Source organism: Lactuca saligna, chromosome 1, assembly GCF_052625555.1.
Source record: "Lactuca saligna cultivar CGN05327 chromosome 1, ASM5262555v1, whole genome shotgun sequence".
In the NCBI taxonomy this organism is placed as follows: Eukaryota; Viridiplantae; Streptophyta; class Magnoliopsida; order Asterales; family Asteraceae; genus Lactuca; species Lactuca saligna.
Genome location: NC_136417.1, coordinates 122,830,139 through 122,853,504, shown reverse-complemented (window position 1 = coordinate 122,853,504; position 23,366 = coordinate 122,830,139). Strand labels below are relative to the sequence as shown.

General features: G+C 38.3%; 1 protein-coding gene across 1 annotated transcript; it reads left to right on the top strand.

Moving 5' to 3' along the window:
• The first annotated feature begins 1,462 nt into the window (after positions 1–1,462).
• LOC145011051 (uncharacterized) lies at positions 1,463–2,245 on the top strand. The gene has a single exon (XM_078969676.1). The coding sequence runs from the start codon at positions 1,463–1,465 to the stop codon at positions 2,243–2,245; it is 783 nt and encodes a 260-aa protein (XP_078825802.1).
• Positions 2,246–23,366: the final 21,121 nt, after the last annotated feature.

Below are 23,366 nucleotides of genomic sequence, written 5' to 3'. Positions count from 1 at the left end.
TTTTTTTAGAGGTTAATGTTTATCCTTTTGATTGCTTTAGCCAGTTTTTTAGGAAGTTTTTATTTATCTGGAACGATTACTATTGTGGGGGGCAGTTTTTGATTTGAAAATAAAGAAGATCACTTTTTCCTGGGAATTCTTTGTATTATGTCCATCGTGAATGCCCTAGACCCGACATCAGTTGGTATCAGAGCACAAAGCTCTCATTATCGCAATGGCCACAAATCAGCAAGGACCTCGATTGCAAGCCCGTATATTCACCGGAAGAGGCATCGAGGAGAACACACAAGATCCACGTGATGTTGAAGAAATTGCAAGATTACAACAACGAGTCCGGGACTTGGAGTTGCAATAGGAAGAACGTGGGGAAGAAACCGAGTCTGACATCGGGTTCTTCGGAGATGATGGTGGTATTCAAAACCCTTTTGGTCGACAGAATCGTCAGGGATGGTATGAGGCTGATCCACTAAGAAGCATGGGGGTTAAAATTGACATTGCTGAGTTCGATAGGAAGATGCAACCGGATGAATTCATTTATTGGCTTAGCACGGTGGAACGGGTGTTCGATCTAAAAGATATTTGGGACAACTATAAGGTAAAACTTGTCGCTATTAAGTTGCGAAAATATGCCTCACTGTGGTGGGATCACATTAAAAACAGAAGAAGATAGGAGGGAAAATCGAAAGTTGAAACATGGGGAAAAATGAGAAAATTGTTATGTGATAAGTTTTTACCAGTTAACTATCGTCAGGAAGCCTACCTGGAATATCACAATTTATCTCAAAGAACCTCTACTGTGGAAGAGTTTATTATTGAATTTGACAAGTCATGTATGAGATGTGGGGCTGAAGAACCCGAGGAACAACTCATTGCTCGGTTCCTAGGTGCCTTGAAACCGGAAATTTCAGATGTGGTCCAGCTCCAATCTTATTGGACATTCAATGATGTATGCAGCTTGGAATTAAAGGTGGAAAGACAAAACAAGTCCAAGAACCGATTAACTCCATCTAGATTCGGACCAACTAGAACTGAATCAACTAGACCTTCTTCCAGTCTTTCATCCGACAACAGTAGCAAGATCAGTCCCTTTAAAGGGGAACCGTCACGAACCAACAACCCACCTTAGGTCGGACAAACAAAAATAAACCGTTGCTTCAAATGCCAGGGAGTCGGACACTACGCGAGAGATTGCCCCAACTCACACTTCGTTACACTAACGGAGGAAAATCCACGTGACGAAACACACCCTGTCTATGACACCGAAAACGAAGAAGGAACCGAAGAAGGAGAAATCCTTTACCCAAACAAAGGGGAGGCACTTATAACACAACGAGTCTTGAACACAACGCATGTACCTTCTGTTGACAGTACATTGTGGCTTCGCAACAATATATTTCGTACCAAATGCACCTCAAAAGGGAAAGTATGTACCATAATTATTGATGGGGGGAGCTGCGAAAATATGGTAGCCACAAGCATGGTGGAAAAACTAGCGTTACAAACAGAACCACACCCCGACCCATATCAATTAACCTGGTTAAAAAAGGGAAACGTAGTGAAAGTTAACCACAGGTGCCTCGTCCAGTTCTCGATTGGTAACAAATACTCCGATAAAGTATGGTGTGAAGTAGTCCCAATGGACGCATGTCACGTCTTGTTGGGATGTCCGTGGCAATATGATCGGCATACGAAACATGATGGGTTCAAAAACACATATTCATTTCGCAAAGATGGTGTGAATATCACCTTGGCTCATCTTGACCCTCGCGAAACGGATACCGAGGCTCTCGTACTCACACAATCAACATTTCTTGACTACAACCGACACCACACGCCTCCACTCATGTATGCGCTAATCGTGACAGCACAAAACAGTGAACCCAAGGGGACTCCCCGTGAGGTACGACCTCTCCTCGAGGATTTTAAAGAGTTTTTTCCAGAAGATATACCACCAGGCCTGCCACTTGTTCGAGATGTACAACAATACATTGACTTCATACCCGGTTCTGTGATTCCCAATAAACCCGCGTACCAAATGAATCTGAAAGAGTTCGAGGAATTACACCGCCACATCACTGAACTTCTCGAAAAAGGACTCATTCAAGAAAGCATGAGTCCTTGTGCTGCTCCTGCACTATTAGTTCCTAAACCCGGGGTGCGTATCGTATGTGTATCGATAGCAGAGCGGTCAATAAAATCACCATCAAGTATCGGTTCCCAATACCTCGGTTCGAAGATCTCCTAGACCAACTACATGGGTCCTCAATCTTTTCCAAAATTGATCTTAGAAGTGGGTATCATCAAATCCGAATGCGGCCCGGAGATGAATGGAAGACCGCGTTCAAAACACGTGACGGTTTGTATGAGTGGATGGTAATGCATGTCGACCTTTCAAACGCCCCGAGCACATTCATGCGACTCATGAATCACATTTTTAAAGACCTAATTAGACGATGTGTTGTCGTCTATTTTAACGACATTCTCGTTTTCATCCAAGATGTAGAACAACACATCCGCCATCTAACATAAGTGTTTACTATCCTGCTCAAACAAAAGTTGTATGCAAACAGAAAAAAGTGTCACTTTTTAGCATCAAAGGTATTAATCTTGGGTTATCTTGTTTCCGGGATCGGTATCTGCATGGACGAATCAAAAATAGAGGCCATCACCACGTGGCCGACACCCACAACCATCAACGAGGTAAGAAGCTTCCATGGCTTAGCGTCATTTTATAAGCGATTTATTCGAAACTTCAGTTCTATTGTGGCCCCCATAACCGACTGTCTCAAAGGAACCACATTCACGTGGTCCACAGCAGCTAATGCAACTTTCAAAGAGCTGAAAACCAAGGTGACACAAGCTCCGGTACTTGCCCTACCAGATTTCACCGTGGCCTTCCAAGTCGAATGTGACGCTTCGGGTGTTGGTATTGGAGGTGTACTCAGCCAAAATAACAGACCTATCGCCTTCTTTGGTGAAAAACTAAATGAAACCTGACAAAAATACTATACATATGATAAAGAATTTTATGCCATGATACGTATTCTCGAGTACTGGAGACATTACCTTCTGCCCGGGGAATTTGTCCTTTACTCCGAACACCAAGCACTTCGGTTTATCAACAGTCAACATAAACTCAATCCACGACACGCGAAATGGGTTGAGTATTTACAAGACTTTTTGTTTGTTATACGGCATAAAGCGGGTGCGTGTAATACGGTTGCGGATGCATTAAGTCGCCGGTACAGCCTCCTTACTTCTCTCGAGACCTAGATCGCCGGCTTTGATGTGTTTAAAGGGTTGTATATAGATGATCTAGATTTCTCAGAAATATGGAAACATTGCCTAGGAGCGGTATCACATACACATAAACAGTACTCTATTCATGGTGGGTTCTTATTCAAAACCCAACAACTATGTGTACCGAAGTCGTCACTACGCGATGCCATTATCTTAGAAAGTCACCAAGGGGGTTTAGCTGGGAATTTTGGTAGGGATAAAACTCTAAACCTCGTACAGGAAATATTTTTTTGGCCCAAAATGGCCACTGATGTGACACGGATCGTTGAGAGGTGTCGAAACTGTCATATAGCAAAAACCCATCACTCCAACGCAGGTCTCTACACCCGTCTTCCTATTCTAGAGGGTCCATGGGAGGATGTTAGCTTGGATTTCGTTGTGGGTCTTCCCCGGAAACAACGACAAAAAGATTCTATCATGGTTGTGGTCGATCGGTTCTCCAAAATGGCACACTTTATTCCGTGTGCCAAAACTTATGATGCAAGTCAAATCGTTAGGTTGTATTTTTCCGAGATTGTGAGATTACATGGCGTACCTAGGTCCTTGACATCTGATCGGGATGTTAAGTTTATTGGTCATTTTTGGCGTACCTTGTGGAAACGGTTGGGATCCCGCCTCCATTTCAGCAGTGCACATCATCCACAAAGTGACGGGCAAACTGAGGTTACCAATCGTACTCTTGGGAATCTTTTGAGGAGCCTTGTGGGTAACAACCCACGATAGTGGGATGTCATTCTTCCTCAAGCGGAGTTCGCATATAACCGGTCGTCTCACCAGTCTACCGGTAAAACTCCGTTTTTCATTGTTTATGGTCGTAACCCCTTTACTCCACTTGATTTAGCACCCATCCCAGCTACTGATCACTTCAGTGCTGACGGGGAGGATCGAGCGACTCAGATTAAGGCCATGCACGAGCAAGTACGAGAACAAATAATCAACAACAATATCCGATATCAAAGAAGAGCGAATGTGCACCGCAAGCAGGTTGTTTTTTCAATGTGGGTGATCTCATTTGGGTTCGTCTAAGCAAGGACCAGTTTCCTAAAGGGCGTGGGGGGAAGTTGCAGCCGAGGGCGGATGGTCCCTTTCAAGTTCTTGAGCGGATCAACGACAATGCGTACAAGATCGAGTTACCAAGTCACTATAATGTGTCCGCTACTTTTAATGTCTCCGATTTGTCTCCGTTTGTTCCTAGTGATGAAGATCTGTTTGACTCGAGGACGAGTCCTGTCGAAGAGGAAGAGAATGATGGAGACAACCCGAGTAGGGATGGACCCGGCCCGTGAAGAATTGAGCGGACCTAGGCTGTTCGGATTCAAGTGGCGTTATCTTCTATTAGTTATCTAGTTGTTTTTTTAGAGGTTACTGTTTATCCTTTTGATTGCTTTAGCCTCTTTTTTAGGAAGTTTTTATTTATCTGGAACGATTACTATCGTGGGGGGCAGTTTTTGATTTGAAATTAAAGAAGATCATTTTTTCTTGGGAATTCTTTGTATTCTGTCCATCGTGAATGCCCTAGACCCGACATCAGAATGATTATAATCTCTCATGTCCATACGATATCTACAATAGAGGAATATATGATCCATTATCTAATGGATGCGTCATTGACTAGGTCAGAGTTCGACAACAGCTTTTGAGAGCTACGATTGCTAGTTGGATTTTGAAGTCGTACTTGCAGTTATAGTTATTAGACTTATCCAAGTGAGAGACTGTTTGATTAGGTGTCTAAGCCCATACCTATAATTGGTATGTACTTGACCCGAGAGTAGCATGGTCTATTTCGGGTTGCCTTCACCAGAACAATTTGAGAGGATGGATATTTGAGAAAGATGTTATTTGTGATTTATTAGTATATTATAAGAATAATATATTAATTGAGAAATCATATTATTTAATTGGTATTGATCAAGAATTAGTTTGGAATTAATTTAGTGATCAAAAGAGACTGATTAAATTTACAAGGACTGATTAGGTAAATCAGCAATACTTATAGTTTGGGCTAAAGATCTATGTTGATTAGGATTGGACTAAATCTTTGTAAGAGTCCATGAAGAGTTGGTCCAAAAGGCTAATGAGTTATTGGATTAAAAGCCTAAGTGAATTAGGGTTTACAAGTTGAAACCCTAGGAATTCCAAACTATAAAATGAACCCCTAGCTTTCTAAATTCGGTACAAAAAAGACTCCTAAGGTGAATGGCTAACCGATTTTAGTTTCATAACCACTCTCTCATATTCATCCAATTGTTATTGGTGTTTGTGACTTGTTTGAGGCATCACAGTTGAGGTACTAAGCTCTTGAAAGGCTAACAACTACAAGCTACAAATAAGAGGTATTCTTCCAACTAGTTTTATGATTCATGTACCAAATTTTTATACTAGATAGGTTTCATGCTTTGAATAATTTTTTGTTTCATGTATAACTAGAAAAAACTAAGATCCAAATCATTAGGGTTGTGTGTGCACCAAAGGAGTGTGATAGTACATAAAACCCAATAGTTGAAACGTTTCAACCACTTGTCCAAGTAGTTACTTTGACTAAGTCCTATTAGTCTTTTACTCCTACTTCTCAATATCCTTATCTCTAGAATGTAAGCAGCTTCCCCAAGGTCCTTCATAGAGAAACACTTTCCAGGCCAGGGCTTGACTTCCTGCAAGGTTGGAATATTGTTTCCTATGAGTAGTATGTCATCTACATACAATACCAAAAAGTTAATTATACTCCTACTAGCTTTGATATATACACTGGACTCATTCTCGCTTCTCGAAAAACCAAACTCTTTGAATTTCTCATTAAAAAAAAGATTTCATCTGCAAGATGCTTGTTTTAATACATGAATGGATTTCTCAAGCTTACACACTCTATTAGGGTACTTTGCATTGACAAAACCCTCTGGCTGACTAATGTAAACATCTTTAGCCAACTTCCCATTAAGGAAAGCGGTTTTAACATCTATTTTCCATATTTCATAATCACAAAATGAAGCTATGGCTAGAATAACCCTTATAGATTTAATCTTCACTACTGGTGAGAAGGTCTCTTCATAGTCAACTCTAGGAGTTTGAGTAAATCCCTTCACAACCAATCGTGCCTTATAAGTATGTACTTTCCCATCTATTTCGGTCTTCTTCTTGAAGATCCATTTGCACCCGACCGTCTTACGACCTGGTACGTTGTCAACCAAGTTCCAAACTTGATTGTCATACATGGACTGAATCTCACTGTCCATCGCCTCTTTCCATTTTGCAGACTCGCAGCCTGCCATGGCTTCCTTGTAATTGTTAGGTTCATCCAAATTTACCAGTGTACTATCATTGATAAATGTGTCACCTTCACCTGTTATATGAAAACCATATAACACAGGTGGAACACTAACTCTACTGGAATGTTTCAGAGGTACGAACTCGTCAATCAGTTCAATAAGAGTTTCTTCCTCAGGTTGAGCGCTAGTGTTTGAGGTTCCTTCATCACTTAAATCTTGAAGCTCTTCAAGGTCAATTTGCCTCCTACTGTCCACTTGGCATATAAGTTCTCTTTCACAGAAAACCCCTCTCCTTGCAACGAAGACAACATTATCACTCGGTCTATAGAAGAGATATCCAAAGGACTTCTATGGGTAGCTGATGAAAATACATCGCACACTACGAGGTTCGAGCTTGCCCTGAGTCTCTCATCTTATGAAAGCCTTGCAAATGCAAACCCAAACCTTGATATGTGCTAATGAGGGAACCTTCCCTGTCCACATCTTGTGAGGTGTTTTGGTACCCTTTTTAGTTGGGACTATATTAAGGATATGAGCGGCAGTCTCTAAGGCATACCCCTAGAATGAGATAGGTAACGAAGCTTGAGTCATCATGGAACGAACCATGTCCATGAGGGTTCAATTGCGCCTCTCAGCCACACCATTAAGCTGTGGTGTCCTAGGTTGCATCGATTGTGAAACAATTCCACATTCCTTAAGATATTCGTAGAACTTGATACTAAGATACTCACCACCTCAATCAGCTTGGAGCATCTTTATCTTCCTGCCCAACTGATTCTGCACTTATTGTTTAAACTCTTTGAACTTTTCAAAGGTTTCTGACTTATGCTTGATTAAGCAGATATACCCATATCTACTATAATCATCAGTAAAAGTCACATAGAAGCGGTTAGCGTCTCTTGTGGTGGATCTGAAGGGTCCACTTTCATTCTTATGGTGTGGGTCAATGATCCATGATTCTTTAGGTTGGGCCAAACCAATGTTACAACCCATGGATGATCCATGGGGGTTTAAACCCATGGAGCGTAAGGAATATGAAAGGTAATGCACATTAGGGTTTACATGGTGTAACCCTAATCTTGCCACACTATATAATAAGCCCCTTAGCATTCAAAATGGCAGACTAGTACTCTTGGAGATCACTAAGCTGATTTTGGTGTTAGGATATTCTATAAAAAGTCATCCTTTGTCCTTGGTGTGTTGTGATTCCATTTGAGGTGCAACACTTAAGGCACTAAGTTCTTAAAGGCCAAACTCAAGAAGTTCTACAAGCTATAACAAAGTGGTAACTCCATAACTCTGTCTTATGTTGTTTATATTATTTATATGATAGTCGTAGGCTTAAGGCTTTGAAAACAATATTGCAGGTATAATTAGAGAAAACATAGATCCAAAGCTTTTAGGGTTGTATTTGCACCATATGATGTTGTAGTATACAAAACCCATTAGTGGTATCAGGGCCAGGTTGGTTTTCTTTTATATTTGATGCAAAATGTGTTATTTTTCAAAGCTAAATTGTTGTCTGACTACCCTACTTGATGAGTCCATGCTTGGACTCACCGAGCAGGATGCGTTTTGCCTAGGACTCGTCGATTCCAGTATGGGGCTCGACGAGTTACGTGTCCAGACATCATTTTTCGAGTTTTTTTGGCCTGTTTTCGATTAGAATCATTACCACAAAATGTTTTAGTTCTTAAAATCTGATTGTGTTGATATAGTAATGATGATTCTCATCCAAATAAAAGATAATTGTCAAAGTTTCATGATTTGTATTAGTTTATATGATTAGGCTAATTTCTTGAAACTTGTTTGATATGAATTATGTTAACTTATGAGTTTAAATAGATCATAGGCAAATTGTTTGATTTTGTTAGTTGGAAATTTTGATCTAATTGTTTTTGGTGAAATCCATAACTTGTCCTCAAGTTATGGAAAATGAAAGGTCTCATTTTTAAATGTCATCTTAAATGGTTTTAAGTCTTCCATAACTTGTCCTCAAGTTATGAAACTTCAAGATTCTTTTACATAAATGTTTTATGAACTCCATAACTTGCCCTCAAGTTATGGAATGTATAGTGTCTTTTCATAAAACCTATATTAAACTCATAAGTTATGGAAACCAAAAGTTTTTGAAAAGTTCAAAACTTACCCTCAAGTTTTGGAATTTATAAATGCAAAGTCTCATTTTGAAACATTTAGTTCCAAACCCTAGAATTTTAAAAGTTTAAAATTCAACCTTTATATTATTATAATATTATAAGTTTAATATATATATATATATATATATATATATATGTGTGTGTGTGTGTGTGTGTGTGTGTGAATGTATGTGTGTGTGTATCTGTATAAGAGTAAAGCCAGTCTTACCGTTAGTAGACCTCATTCACGAAGACAGTCTATAAGGGGGGTATAAGGTCACTGCCTATAAAATGGCAGTTTAATGGATGTCCACTCTCACCCACCGTTTCCTTGATTGGTGGAGGGTCGTTAGCCGAACGGATTGGACAAGACATTTAAACTCTCATTAAAAGTATAATGGAATACTATGTGACTAAACACTTATAAATTCTCAATCTTAGTTACTTAGGAAAATGTGAATTTGGTGCTAACCCATGAAATTGCACTTTGCACCTTGTTAAGTCGTTAGTGGAGCGTGTGTGGTTAATCGAAACACTAATCTGGGACTTATAGTGTGTGGAAAAGGGTAACTTGATGTTAATCATAGATCAATGGAGTGTTTGTGGTGAACCAGCACATTGATTAGGTGGTTATAACATTGAATGTACCAAGCTAATTTGCATGGTTATTTACACCTTGTTTGTGATCCTCGGCATCCCAGTCACAAAATTGAAGGGCACAATCAAGATTTAAACATGCCATTGAAAATAATCAATGAATCTCAAAGGATCTAGGAATTTCAATTCGTTTAAAACTTAATAATCAATTTCGTTTTTCATGGTGGAAATTGGTAAATCGTCATTTACCTACCTTTGAATATTTTGCAATAGGATTACGACATCCCTCTTCCGAATTGTAAAATATTATGTTGGGTCCTAACCTTAATATTTCATTTGGGTGTTATATTAAGGACTTATCTCAACTAACTTGAATTTCTCCCATTGTAGTTGTCTAGTTCAGACAACTATGGTCTTCCTAAATCTTTTGGAACAAGATTTCCTCTTGAAGATGGTATCCTACGTGGCGATCAAGGTGAAAGATTAGTCCTTTTGTCGTGAATTAGTGGAAATGGAAATCATACTTTACTTCCTCCACCTCCTCCAATTATTCTCCCTGACCCACAAGTTCAAAGACTTGGAAAATTCAAGGTCACACAAGCCCTATTGGCAAGTAAACACCAAGATGTAAAGTTTGTGTGTGCACATGTCGTGGATATGAGGTCACACAATGACAAGATGAGAATGTTGGGTGTCGTGTTCCCAAGGAAGTTGGCTATTGATTGGGTTCTTTAGTCACTTACCGAATCAAATAGTGAGTTCATTAAGGACTACTACGTGACAGACCACAACATGACCCTTATTGATCTTACCTATTTGCTTGTTGATGTTGAATCAACAATGATTTGGCGCACTGGAAAAGCAAATTTTATTGGAAGATCTACTTCTCAAACTTCCATGGACATTGACAATGGTAACATTGGAAGTCCAGAAAAGATTTCTCTTCCCAATGGAAAGGGATCGACCATAGTCAACCGGTTGACCAAATGGTAAAGAGAAAGTCTAAGTCTGTGATTATCTCATGTGCCAATGCAAAAGAAGCCATTTGTTTCTATTTCCATTTGAAGGGACATTGAAAGCGAAGCTGCCATGACTACTTGAAAGATCTGAGAGAAGGTAGAATAAAAAGGTTTGACTTTTCTTCAGGTAAGTCTATTGTCTGACTCTATTAAATTCCTAATTGTTGATTCTAATACATTATGTGACAAGGTTGCATTTTGATGTTTTGTAGGATCATTCAAGAGGAAGGAAGCTTAAAGGAAGAATATGTTGAATCTGGTCCCGAAGATGGATTTCAATCGCATGGTTCGATGATCGGATTTTTGAGCTGTTGCTTAAGAGTTATGATAGATTGTTTAGAAATTTGTAGTAACATAGATTTCATTTGTAATTTCATTGTAAAGAAAAGTTTTTTCTGCATTTTATAAATAAATAGTTTTTTTATTTTTTATATCTCCTTGCAATGGAATTTGCGAACATTGATGTTTCTATGTTTCTATGTTAGCAATATGAATTTGATTCTTTCGTTTGTGGTAGTGTTAAAATTTACCAAATAAGGAAAGATTCTCATCACCCAAGTTTCAATTAGATAGAAACTTGGAATCATGCAGCTTGTATTGTGTGATTAATGATAATTTTCATTTTTGGGAAATTAAGACTAGTTCCTTGTTCACATGTATATGTGAGTCAAGTGAAGGACTAGGGGATCGGGTACACTGGGTGTGCACTGGTCAGGTCCACCTGAAAGAACAATAAGACTATTCGTCATGATTTACTAAAGTTTGGTAAATATGGTTATGCTTACAAGTCTAAGTATAATTATGAACATTTGAAAAGTTTCAATGTATGGCAGAACGAATAAGAAGAATCAAATTAGGTAGAAAGATAAAAGTTTCTCCAATCTGAAAAGATGGGAAGGAACTTTAGTATCGTGTTTTATGATCATCTTAATGATTATGGAAAACCATATTACAATTGATCCTCTAAGGATATCTTAGTGCATTTGTATGGTTAAGAAGAGGAATCGTGAATTGTTGGAATGGTTAAATCAAAAAGGTGAATAATACTACGTTCCAAATCGAGTCTTAGAGTCATACTCCAAGATTGTAACTTGAGTGACATAATCTTAAGGAAGATTTAAAACACTTATCAAATGTATAGTAAAATGTTTCTTACTCTTGTACATTTGAAATTGGTAAGTTGTGATGTTTTGGATAAAACAAAGACCAACTAAGACCAACTGTGTGAAGTGTTTATCTTAATAAGAATCCGCACTAACTCTTAAATATTTGTTTTCCAATGAATGGTTCTTGACAAGAGAGTCTTATATGTCAAGAGGTCATTGGGAGTCTTAAAGATCTTGAAATTTTCAAGAACTAATCAAGAGTAAACCTATTGTTAAACACTAGCACACGACTTGAGGTTTGTAACTTATCGTGTTGACATATTCTAGTTTCGGTGCACATGTTAGTTAATTTGATTATGCATGTGAATTCTATGACTTCTCAATTGTTTGCATAACAACCTAGGAAGCAATGGTAGGCCCCTGTGCTGCCAGGTGGCAAGAAATTAAGATCGAACAAGTTCAGTCCATATGAGTTTGGATTTGTCACTAACATTGTCTTATGATTGTGTTTTGACAAATTCACATGGATAGGAACACATACACCATAAAAATCTAAGTGTCATAAGGTTTCTCTCCAATTCATGAAAATGATTGTGAGGAAACTCTTTCACTAAGTAGATTTTAAGGAGATAGCGATTGTGATATTTGCATTCTCAAATTCGATTATGATTACGGCATCCCTCTTCATAGTTCGAATTGTGAGAAATGACAAAGGTCTAAACATTTTGAGCTTACTATTATAAGTTTTGAATAGTTAAGACACACATGGAAGCTATCTAAGGAAAGGTGTATGATTTTGAGAAGCCTAGATAAAGTCTTATCGAAGCATCTCGTATCAGAAATCTGAACTTTAGTAAGAAAGTCAATAAGTATTTATTTCTAGAAGTCTAGCTGATTTCTAGGTACATGTCAAAGCTAGTGGGAACATAAGTATTATGCTAATAAGAATGTAATTATTATGCTAGCGGGATCATAATTATTATAAGTGTCGCGAGTTAGCAATGTTAATTATAGAAAACAAAAGTTTCAATTTGCAGAGATGTAGGGTTTGAAAAGTTATTTTTCTATAAATAAGGGAGAGGAAATTATACTTCATTCCAAAATCTAAAAGCTTAGATTGAGTTTTTTAATCAAATTTAGTCGAATATATATATTAATGTTATGTTAGAATGGTTCAACATAAGGAAATTCTATATATGGACATGTTAATTGTGTTCTCAAAAATTTGATTATGATTACGGCATCCCTCTTCATAATTCAAATTATAAGAACATGGCAAATAAAAATATTATAGCAAAAGACTGATCAAGTATAGTGTCTTTATGTTAGACATTATAAATCGCATCCCATATGCTTCGGGTATAAGATCGATTGCATATGCTATAATATTCTCGTCTTCTAATTTTCCAAATTCCTAGGGCATTAAGAGGGAAAAACGAATAGAACCGGATATGACTAAAGTGGTTAAACAACTGTTAAGTACAATCTAAGGTTCGCTAATGATTGGTCGCTTAAGGATAGTTGGAAGTATAATAATGGATGGAACATATTGACATTATTATGAATATATAGGATTCTATTAATAATGAGTTGTCATATGGAAAGACATGGAATGTTTCTATAATGGGAGTTGGAGATTAAGAATATATGGAAAAGTTATAAACTTTTATGCAAGTGTAACAGTGACAATAATTTGGAATTCTTACACTTGCAATAAAGATTTGGAATTGTGAAGTAAGCATCATTGAAATGTTTTCAATTGATATATTTCACCAAGTCAGGACGATAGACAAACATAGTGTGCAGGCTTGGAGCATGGCATAACTATTATTTTAATTCAAGTATTAAGTTGATAAATTGAAACATTATACAATGAATAATGACTAATCAACATGGCATTCAAAAGTTTTGGGGCCATATAGGATTAGTATTATTCTTGTGTTTCGCTTTGCATGTTTTGACTTCCCGAATAACTAGGTTATTCAGACCGTCCACAGTCGATCATACTTTGAAAGTAGGTATTGAGGCAAGTTGCAATGTTCATGAGTACTCTTGGAATAAGATTTGAGTATTGGATTCAACCCACGTTCATTTGAATCACTTCATGGATTTTATCACGAGTGAATATGAGATGATAATATCTTATATTCTTGAAACGGAGACATGTGAGTTGTAGTTGTGATTCGGTTTCACATTGACATATGTAAACGCACCAGTAAGCTGGATATTATAAAACATATTATTGTGTGTAATTTGATGAGTAATTACAAGTAAGAATTTAGGTCAAAGTTTATATGTTCCTTTTACCCCATGTGGATAAAAGCGATATTTATGGGCCCCTCTATGATTTAGTGATGACACCCCTGAGTGGTTGGCCAAGCCTGGACTGATTTGATTTGGTCAGTTAGTCCGTCGTTATACATCAGAAATCGGGAAACAATAAATGGACAGAGAGAATGATTATAATCCATGTCTCAGTCCATATGATATCTAAAATGGAGGAATATATGATCCCTTATCTAATGGATGTGTCATTGACTAGGTCACAGTTCGACAACGGCTTTTAAGAGCTATGATTGCTAGTCGGGTTGTGGAGTCGTAATTGAAATAATAGTTATTAAATTTATCCAAGTGGGAGACTGTTGGATTAGGTGTCTAAGCTCATACCTATAATTGGTATGTACTTGACCTGAGAGTAGCATGTTCAATTTGGGTTGCATATCACCAGGATAATTTGTGACAACCCAAAATTCCTCTTTTCTACAAGCCATTTAATCGAAGTCAGACTCATTTCAGCTATCTTTTAACATTGTTTAGAGTCCGCATAAGTGTTCTAAGATTAGTATAATCAAGATTTGGGTTTAGGGATGAGTTATTCTACGTCATACCATAACATTCGGGCCAAACACTCCTTCAAGAGGAGTGTACGGCCGTACACCCCCCCCCCCCCCTCATGGCCAAACACTCCCCATGTATAAGGGGTACTTAGCCATCATTCATCACTTTACACACAAAAACACAAACACACACACACACACTCTCTCTCTCTCCCCCTCTCCTTTTCTCTCTCTATATATACCTTCATCAAGTTTTCATCATGACCTTCAAAAATGTAATTATTCCATCCTTTAGCTCGTTATATTTGAAATACCTCTTGATTCAAGCCTTGATTCATCATGTTTCGATGTGTTCTTCATCCCTTAAAGGGAGTACGGCTGTACACCTTCATAAGTTTAGCTATACACGCCATAAAGGCCCTCCAAAGTGAGAGCTTAGCCGCTATCATCTAGTTGGACATGCGAAGCCTTTGATCCTAGCCTTGATTCACCTTAAAAATCGACCAATTTAGCATGAACATGAAGGGTGTACGGCCGCACACCCCTTGTATGGTCGTACACACCTCATAGGGTTGTAAACCCTCTTTGATGAACATTAATGGCCTTAAACTTCCAATAAAGCTAAGCATGGGACCAAGAACACTTCCTTGATGTTTCTTAAGGCCTTAAAATAGCTCAAAATGCACACTTCTACATGAGTGTACGTCCGTACACTCATGGTCCATACACCCCTGGCCGTACACACATCCCCTTGGTCATACACTCCCCTTTGATCAATCATATGTGATTGTAACACTTAGTTCAATTGTTTCCTCGTCTTTAAGGTATTTCCCTAGCATAATTAGTTGCTATATGCACTAGTTTATATATATATATATATATATATATATATATATATATATATATATATATATATATTTAATTGACATTAAGACTTCGTTAAGTGCCACATACAACAACTCGAGGGGCTTTAATTTCAGTTCATTAATTCAACGCTTACACACAACTAACAGTAAGTTCATACCCCTATGCTTTTATGATTTTTAATGTTTTCAGGGGGAATACAAGCCAAACACAAATGATATTTGTGAATTAAAAGAAAAGGATTTCAATAAGTTTAAAACCTATGTAAATTGAATCAGTCCAACGATTTTTACAGATTAAATAGATATTTTATCCCTTTTGTATTATGCGGAGCATAAGGGACATTTCATGTTAAATAAATATAGAGGTGGATAGTTTTCAAAATCAATACATGAACCAAGTACACAATATACATGCAAACTATAATGGGTATAGTTTGGGGGTTTTCAATATACAGTTTGATGATTTCAGAGACTACACATTGCAAAACATATAAGCTATGACAAATTTAGTTTATGATATACATTACTACATACGGATTTCAAGAGTACCATGTTAAATAATTATTTGAGTATAATTATTTTTACTCTACAAAGTATACATTGAATTCAAGTACAAGAGAACATTGCGGTTATCATATTATTACTTGTAAAGTCATTAATTTAATTGGGAGACACGCCCTTGGGCGCTTACAAACATAACTAAATGGAGGACTACCCTTATGAACCAGAATCTCCTGGAGGGAGAGCGTTGATTTTTTGTATAAATCTATACGGGACTGACAACCCCGCAGCTTGCTGCTAGCTACAGTATGACTGGCAGGTCTACGGGTGACAAAGTCATAAATGATATTAGCGTCCGATTCACGTCGTATCAGTTTAGTATGGTCATAAAACTCGCCAGTAGATAGTAAAGATATATTTACGTAATAATACCCTTTTGCTTTAATAACCTAAGTATGGAAATACTTGTGCATTTCACTCTTAGAACAATTAAAGCAACAACACTCATTTAAGGGAAAAAATAGGATTTTCTCGGACAAACATCGGTACTTTACAAACAATCAGATTATCATTCTATACATTACTGGTAGTAACCAGGGTTTTTAAATAGAACATTTTATACATACAAGTGATTTCTAGGGTTTTATACAAGACTCTACTGACATTATTGAGAATTTCATACAAGAGTATTCACTTAGACCATCTCCAACCCACTTCCATTTTTTTCCTCGAAAAATAGAGTAAAAAATGGGGTAAATAGTGTTTCATCTCCAACCCTACTCCATTTGTTACCCCATTTTTACCCCCAAAAAGTATATTCCATCATTTTAACTTATATAAATTATCAAATACACCCCTTCTACTAATTTGATTTTAACAAATATATAGTCTATATTTTTTCATGTCAATAATATTAAATAAATAATATTATATTTATAATACGTAATTATAAGCTTTTATGAAATATGTAATTGTGTTTTAAAAATTCAAATATGTATTTAAATTTTAATATGAATTTGATAAACAAAAAGAAAATTTTATATTTATAATTAATTAATATAATTTAATATATAACACAATATTATAAGTATTAAATATTACATTTAAATAACAATTAGTAGGTAAAAAAACCAAAAATGTATAAAAATATAAAACGAGGGACTAAAACTGACAACTCAAAGTTCATCCCCATTTTGGGGGAAATGAATAGTATAACACCATATTTTCCCCAAAATGGGGGAAGAAATGGGGTAGGGTTGGAGAGGAATAGGAGAAGAAATGGAGGAAATTCTGGAGAATGGGAGTGGGATGGAGATGTTCTTATAATTACAGAATACAAAAACGAACACAGGCTTAAGAAAATATTGGATTTTCTTGGAAAGTAAACAATCATTTATACAAATTCAATGATAGGTTTTCATTTCAAAAACATGCTCATGAACTCGCCAGCTTTATGCTGTTACTCTTTCAAAATTGCTTGTATCCTCAAGAAATCAGTAGACACGTACCTTCTGGAGTTTTGAGAAGACAGAGTGTATAGAGTCTCGTCTTTTTCTTTTGATTATATTTTGATGTTTAGAAACAAGAATGAAAACAGATGTAAATACGTTTTCATATATGTATTCAATGTAATGGTTGTGTTTACTATGATTACTATGATGCAGTGGTTCTGATACTATATATGACGTCATCCACCCCCGAACGTTTCCGCCGTTCTGGTTTGGGGTTGTGACAGATTGGTATCAGAGCTATTGTTTATAATGAACTAAGTATACCGAACCTTACACGGTTTACAACTACAAACCCTAAGGGGCCGAAGTGCTCTGAACTAAAAGTATACTTTTAAAATATAAGTATTTTATAAGAAGTATACAAGTATACATACGTACCAGAAAACAATATCATGAGTAGAAAAAAACAAAAGTATTTGGATGTTGGACACTGCGGTTAAACCTGGACAGTTATGTAATCGTGTCTAGGGTCAATATAGCCTGATCAACTATATTTATTCGAGACATGACCAACATGTGTTTGGGAGTAACTATGGTGTCGCAGCAAGCCTAAAACTTACCAAGCTATACAAAAAGAGATCGATAGAACAAAACATACACCATATAAAATACTATAGGAGTATTTTAGCTGGAGCCAAATATAGTGTAGAAACTCTTTCCAAGTGTTGCTACTCATTTCTTCCATGCGATAGTTTACTTGTATTAGTAATACTTCTCTGTTTATCGCTTAGTAGAACACTTTATCTATCAGGCTGAGGTGTATCATGTTTCATATCTCTTGATTCAAAATCTAGGGGACTTACCATCCTCTTCTTCTTGATTATTTTTAGTACAAGATGCCTCCGAAGAAAAGACCCAACAGAAAGAACAACAATCCCCTGACAAACACGGCGCCACCGCCTCCTTAGTTCGATTCTGCCATGTTCTAGGCAGCAGTCGTGGCCGATGTGGCTTCCGCAATGTCACATATAAATTTTGGCGGTTCTAGAAGATCAGGAAGTGGTACCCATCCCCTTAATCTCGATGGAAGTCGGGGACATTAAAAGGAGTGTTCCTATAAGGACTTCATGAATGTGAAACCTAAATCCTTCGACGGCAATGGAGGAGTCATTGACTTAACCCTATGGTTCGATAAGATCGAATCCATATTTGAGATTTGCGCTTGTTCTCTGGCAAACAAGGTGAAGTTCGCCGCCTGTACCTTCACCGACAGAGCATTGACTTGGTGGAATAGCCGAGTTAAATCCTTAACTTTGCCAGTAGCAAATGCCATGGGTTGGGAGAGTTTAAAGGAACTCATGATTGATAAATACTGCCCAAGAGGCGAGATGCAAAAGTTGGAGCATGAACTCTGGAACCTGAAGATGAAGGGTTCTGACATTGCTGCGTACACTGCAAGGTTTGAAGATTTGGCTCTCATCTTCCCGGGAATGGTCACTCCGGAAAACAGAAAGATAGAAAGATATATTTAGGGATTGATGCCCCAACTCAAGTGAATGTCTTGGCTGCTAAGCCCTCCACTTTTGACAGCGCCAAGTGCATGGTGCAGACTCTAATAGATCACGGTGTTGATCTTGACAGAGTTACAGCCACTCCTGAACCACCAAAGGTGAGTGGTGAGAAGAAAAAGTTTTGGAACAAGCAAAAGGGCTAGTCTTCACAGGAGTCCTCCAAGACACAACAAACAGTGGTAGTCCATGTTGCTACTACTCATGCAACTGTTCCAACTACCCAAGCACCTGCCAGTAGGTATGCTGGTACTCTTCCGAGCTGTGACAAGTGCGATTTTTATCATCATGGGCGGTGTTGCGAAATATCGTGCAAAATCTGTGGTAAGAAGGGGCACACAACTTGATCCTGCAAGGCACCAAGCCAACCAACCAATCAAACCCTGGAACGGGTGCGAGTCAAGCCTGTTATGGCTATGGGGAGACCAGACACTTCAAAAGAAATTTCCCCAAGGAAACGACTGCTGGAAACACAGGGAGAGTGCTAGCTATGGGCCAGGAGGAAGAAGTCACAGATCCCACCATTGTTACGGGTACGTTCCTCCTCGAAGACTCTTATGCATGCATTCTTTTCGATTCTGGTGTAGATAGAAGTTTTGTTAGTCATGCATTTAAGCACATACTCAAATATAAATCCCAACCGTTAACCAAAACATTTACCGTCAAGATGGCTAACGGAAATAAATAGAGCACTAACGACATATTCATAGGCTGTACCCTTACCCTAAATGATTATTCCTTCCCTAACAACCTTATGCCAATTTCCATAAAAAGCTTTGATGTCATCATCAGCATGGATTGGTTAAGCCCCAATCATGCTGATATCATTTGCTTCGAAAAAGCCACCCGTCTCAATTTACCCTCAGGCGAAACCCTCATAGTCTATGGTGATAAACTTAGCTCAAACCTTCGTATAATTTCCTGTATTCACGCTCATAAATGTTTGCGGAGGGAGTGCCATGCATTTCTCGCCCATGTTGTTAATGAAAATTAGGAAGTTAAAGACCTCGAGAGCATCCCCGAAGTCTGCAACTTTCCTGATGTCTTCCCCGAAGATTTTCCCGGAATCCCTCCCGAGCATCAAGTCGAGTTCTGTATCGACTTGATTCCCAGAGCTACCCCCGTTGCTAAATCCCCATACCGTCTAGCACCAGTAGAAATGAAAGAGTAATCCAATTGGCTCAATGAGCTGCTCAGCAAAGAATTCATCAGACCAAGTTCCTCACCCTGGGGAGCTCCAATTTTATTTGTGAAAAAGAAGGATAGATCTTTTCGGATGTGCATTGACTATCACGAATTGAACAAGATTACAGTTAAAAATCGTTATCCTCCCCCCCCCCCCCCCCCCGCGCGAATCGACGACATTTTTTGTCAACTACAAGGAGCCAGCTACTTCTTGAAAATAGACTTAAGATCAGGGTACCATTAGTTGCGATTTTATGAGAATGATGTCCCCAAGACAGCATTCCGAACTCGTTATGGACACTATGAGTTTGTCGTAACGCCCTTTTGTCTAACCAACGTACCGGCAATATTCATGGATCTGATGAATCGGGTGTTACGCCCTTTCCTTGACAAGTTTGTAATCGTGTTCATTGACGATATACTTGTCTACTCTCTGAGTGAGGAGGATCATAGACAACACTTTAGACATGTGCTAGAAATGCTAAGGGCAGAGAAACTCTATGCAAAATTTTCAAAGTGCGAATTTTGGATCAGAAAAGTAACTTTACTTGGTCACGTGGTAAGCGAGGAAGGCATACACGTGGACCCGTCCAAAATCAAAGCAATTGTGAATTGGTCAGCACCGAAGACGCCCATGGAAATTTGTCAACTCTTGGGCCTCGCTGGCTATTATCGTAGGTTTTTCCAAAATTTCTCCAGGATTGCTAAACCTCTAACCACCCTAACATAGAAAGGTGTGCCCTTTAGTTGGGGTGAAAAGCAAGACACTGTGGTATAGACATTAAATCAGGCCCTATGCAGTGTACCAATTCTGTACCTATTCAAAGGGACGAAGGACTTCGTTGTTTACTCTGATGCATCCAATCAGGGCCTAGGCTGTGTGTTCATGCAGTGAGGAAAGATTATTGCTTATGCCTCAATGACGCATCCATTAGATAAGGGATCATATATTCCTCCATTCTAGATATCATATGGACTGAGACATGGATTATAATCATAATCTTTGTCCATCTGTTGTTTCCCAATTTCCGATTTATGATGACCGATTTATGAGTTATGGGATTAGACACCTAATCCAAAAGTCTCCCACTTGGATAAGTCTAATAACTATTATTGCCAGTATGACTTCACAACCCGACTAACAATCGTAGCTCTTAAAAGCTGCTGTCGAACTCTGACCTAGTTAATGATGAGTCCATTAGATAAGGGATCATATATTCCTCTATTCTAGATATCATATGGACCGAGACATGGTAAATCATTCATTCCTATGGTGTGGGTCAATGATCCATGATTCTGTAGGTTAGGATAAACCAATGTTACAACCTATGGATGATCCATGAGGGTTTAAACCCATGGAGCCTAAGGAATATGGAAGGTCATGCATATTAGGGTTTACATTGTGTAACCCTAATCTTGCCACACTATATAAGAAGCCCCTTAGCATCTAAAATGGCACACTAGTATTCTTGGAGATCATTGAGCCGATTTTGGTGTTAGGATATTCTCTCAAAAGTCATCCTTTGTCCTTGGTGTGTTGTGATTCCATTTGAGGTGAAACACTTGGGGCACTAAGTTCTTAAAGGCCAAACTCAAGAAGTTCTACAAACTACAATAAAGAGGTAACTCCATAACTTAGTCTTATGTTGTTTATATTATTTATATGATAGTTGTAGGCTTAAAGCTTTGGAAACAATATTGCATGTATAATTAGAGAAAACATAGATCCAAAGCTTTTAGGTTTGTATGTGCACCATAGGATGTTGTAGTATACAAAACCCATCAATAGGCAGTATATCCAACATGGATGTTCGGGTTATCTCACTTATATGGTCGACACTCGATTGAGAAGAAGGTTTTGGTTTCAGATGTGCTAGTGTTCAGAATGTTTCCAGAGGATTTTCCCCATGTGCCTCCTATAAGGCAGGTGGAGTTTAGGATCGATTCAATAAATATCATCTCGCACCACCAGAGATGTAGGAGTTGTTCTCTCAGTTGCAGGAGCTATTAAGAAATCAGTTTATCAGGCCGAACAGTTCACCCTGGGGAGCATCGATTTTTTTGAAGTAGAAGGATGGATCTCATCATATGTGCATATATTATTAGAAGTTGAACAAGTTGATGGTGAAGAATCATTACCCACTTCTAGGATTTATGATCTTTTCGATCAGTTATAGGGTGCATGTTGGTTCTCCAAGATTGATCTGAGGTCCAGTTACCATCAGATGAGGGTCAGAGAGGAGGATATAGAGAAGACAACATTTCAAATTCATTATGTTCATTATGAGTTCGTGGTGATGCCGTTTGGGCTCACCAATGCATCGACATTGTTTACAGACTTGATGAACTGGGTATGCAGGACGATGCTCGATCTGACGGTTTTATTTTCATTGATGATATTCTAGTATACTCCAAGACCAGGGAGCAACATGAGGAGCATCTATGGAACTTGTTTGGGGCACTGAGATAGGAGAGGCTTTATGCCAAGTTCTCCAAGTGTGAGTTCTGGTTACAAGAAGTCCAATTCCTGGGACACCTTGTCAATCAAAATGGGATTTTGGTCCATTCGACCAAGTTCGAGGTAGTGATGCAGTGGGAGGTCCTGAAGTCCCCATCTGAGATCAAGGATTTTTTGGGATTATCAAGTTAATATAGGAGGTTTATTTAGGATTTTTTCAATATTGTCGTTCCTTTGACTCGCTTGATGAAGAAGAGTGTGGGTTTCCGTTGGGGTCTGTGGTATTTTCCTTCAAGATTTGGCGACATTATCTCTATGGGGTTCGTTATACCATCTACATGGATAACAAGAGCTTGATATATCTTATAGATCATCCAAATACGAACATGAGGCAACATATATGGCTCGATGTAGCTAACTATTATGACTGTGAGATTCTTTTCCATCTTTGGAAGGCCAATATGGCCGCCGACGCTTTAGGTCGCAAGGCGGATAGTACTCCCATGTGAGAGATATGTTTGAGGATGACCATTAACTCACTATTTATGGATTTGATTATGAAGGCTCAGGCCGAGGGAATCAGGATGGAGATTTGGAATAAGGAGAAGATCATGGATCAGACTAGTAGATTTTTCGTCGATAGTCACGAGCTTATGACCCAGTGTGGTCGGGTTTGGGTCCCAGTTTCCAATGGGGTCCATCAGACATTGACGTAGGAGGCACATAAGTCTAAGTTCTCTCATCACCCTGGAGCCACGAAAATGTATCGAGGCCTAAGAGTTAGCTATTTGTGGTCGTGCATGAAGCAAGAGATAGCATGGTATGTGGAACAATGTATGACCTGTCAGATGGTCAAGGCAGAGCACCAGAGGCCACACGGAAATCTGCAGCCATTGGAGGTACCATGAGAAATGGGAGTAGATCACCATGGATTTCATCACCAAGTTACTGAGGACAATCAAGGGATTTGATGTCATTTGGGTTATTATTGACCACCTGATCAAAAGCACCCATTTTCTTGCCATTCGAAAGAGTTCTTTAGCCGAAAAATTGGCTGAAATTTATGTGCACGAGATT

Excerpts from the sequence above, each read along its gene's own strand:
- LOC145011051 (XM_078969676.1), top strand. The coding sequence starts at position 1,463 with ATGGTAGCCACAAGCATGGTGGAAAAACTAGCGTTACAAACAGAACCA.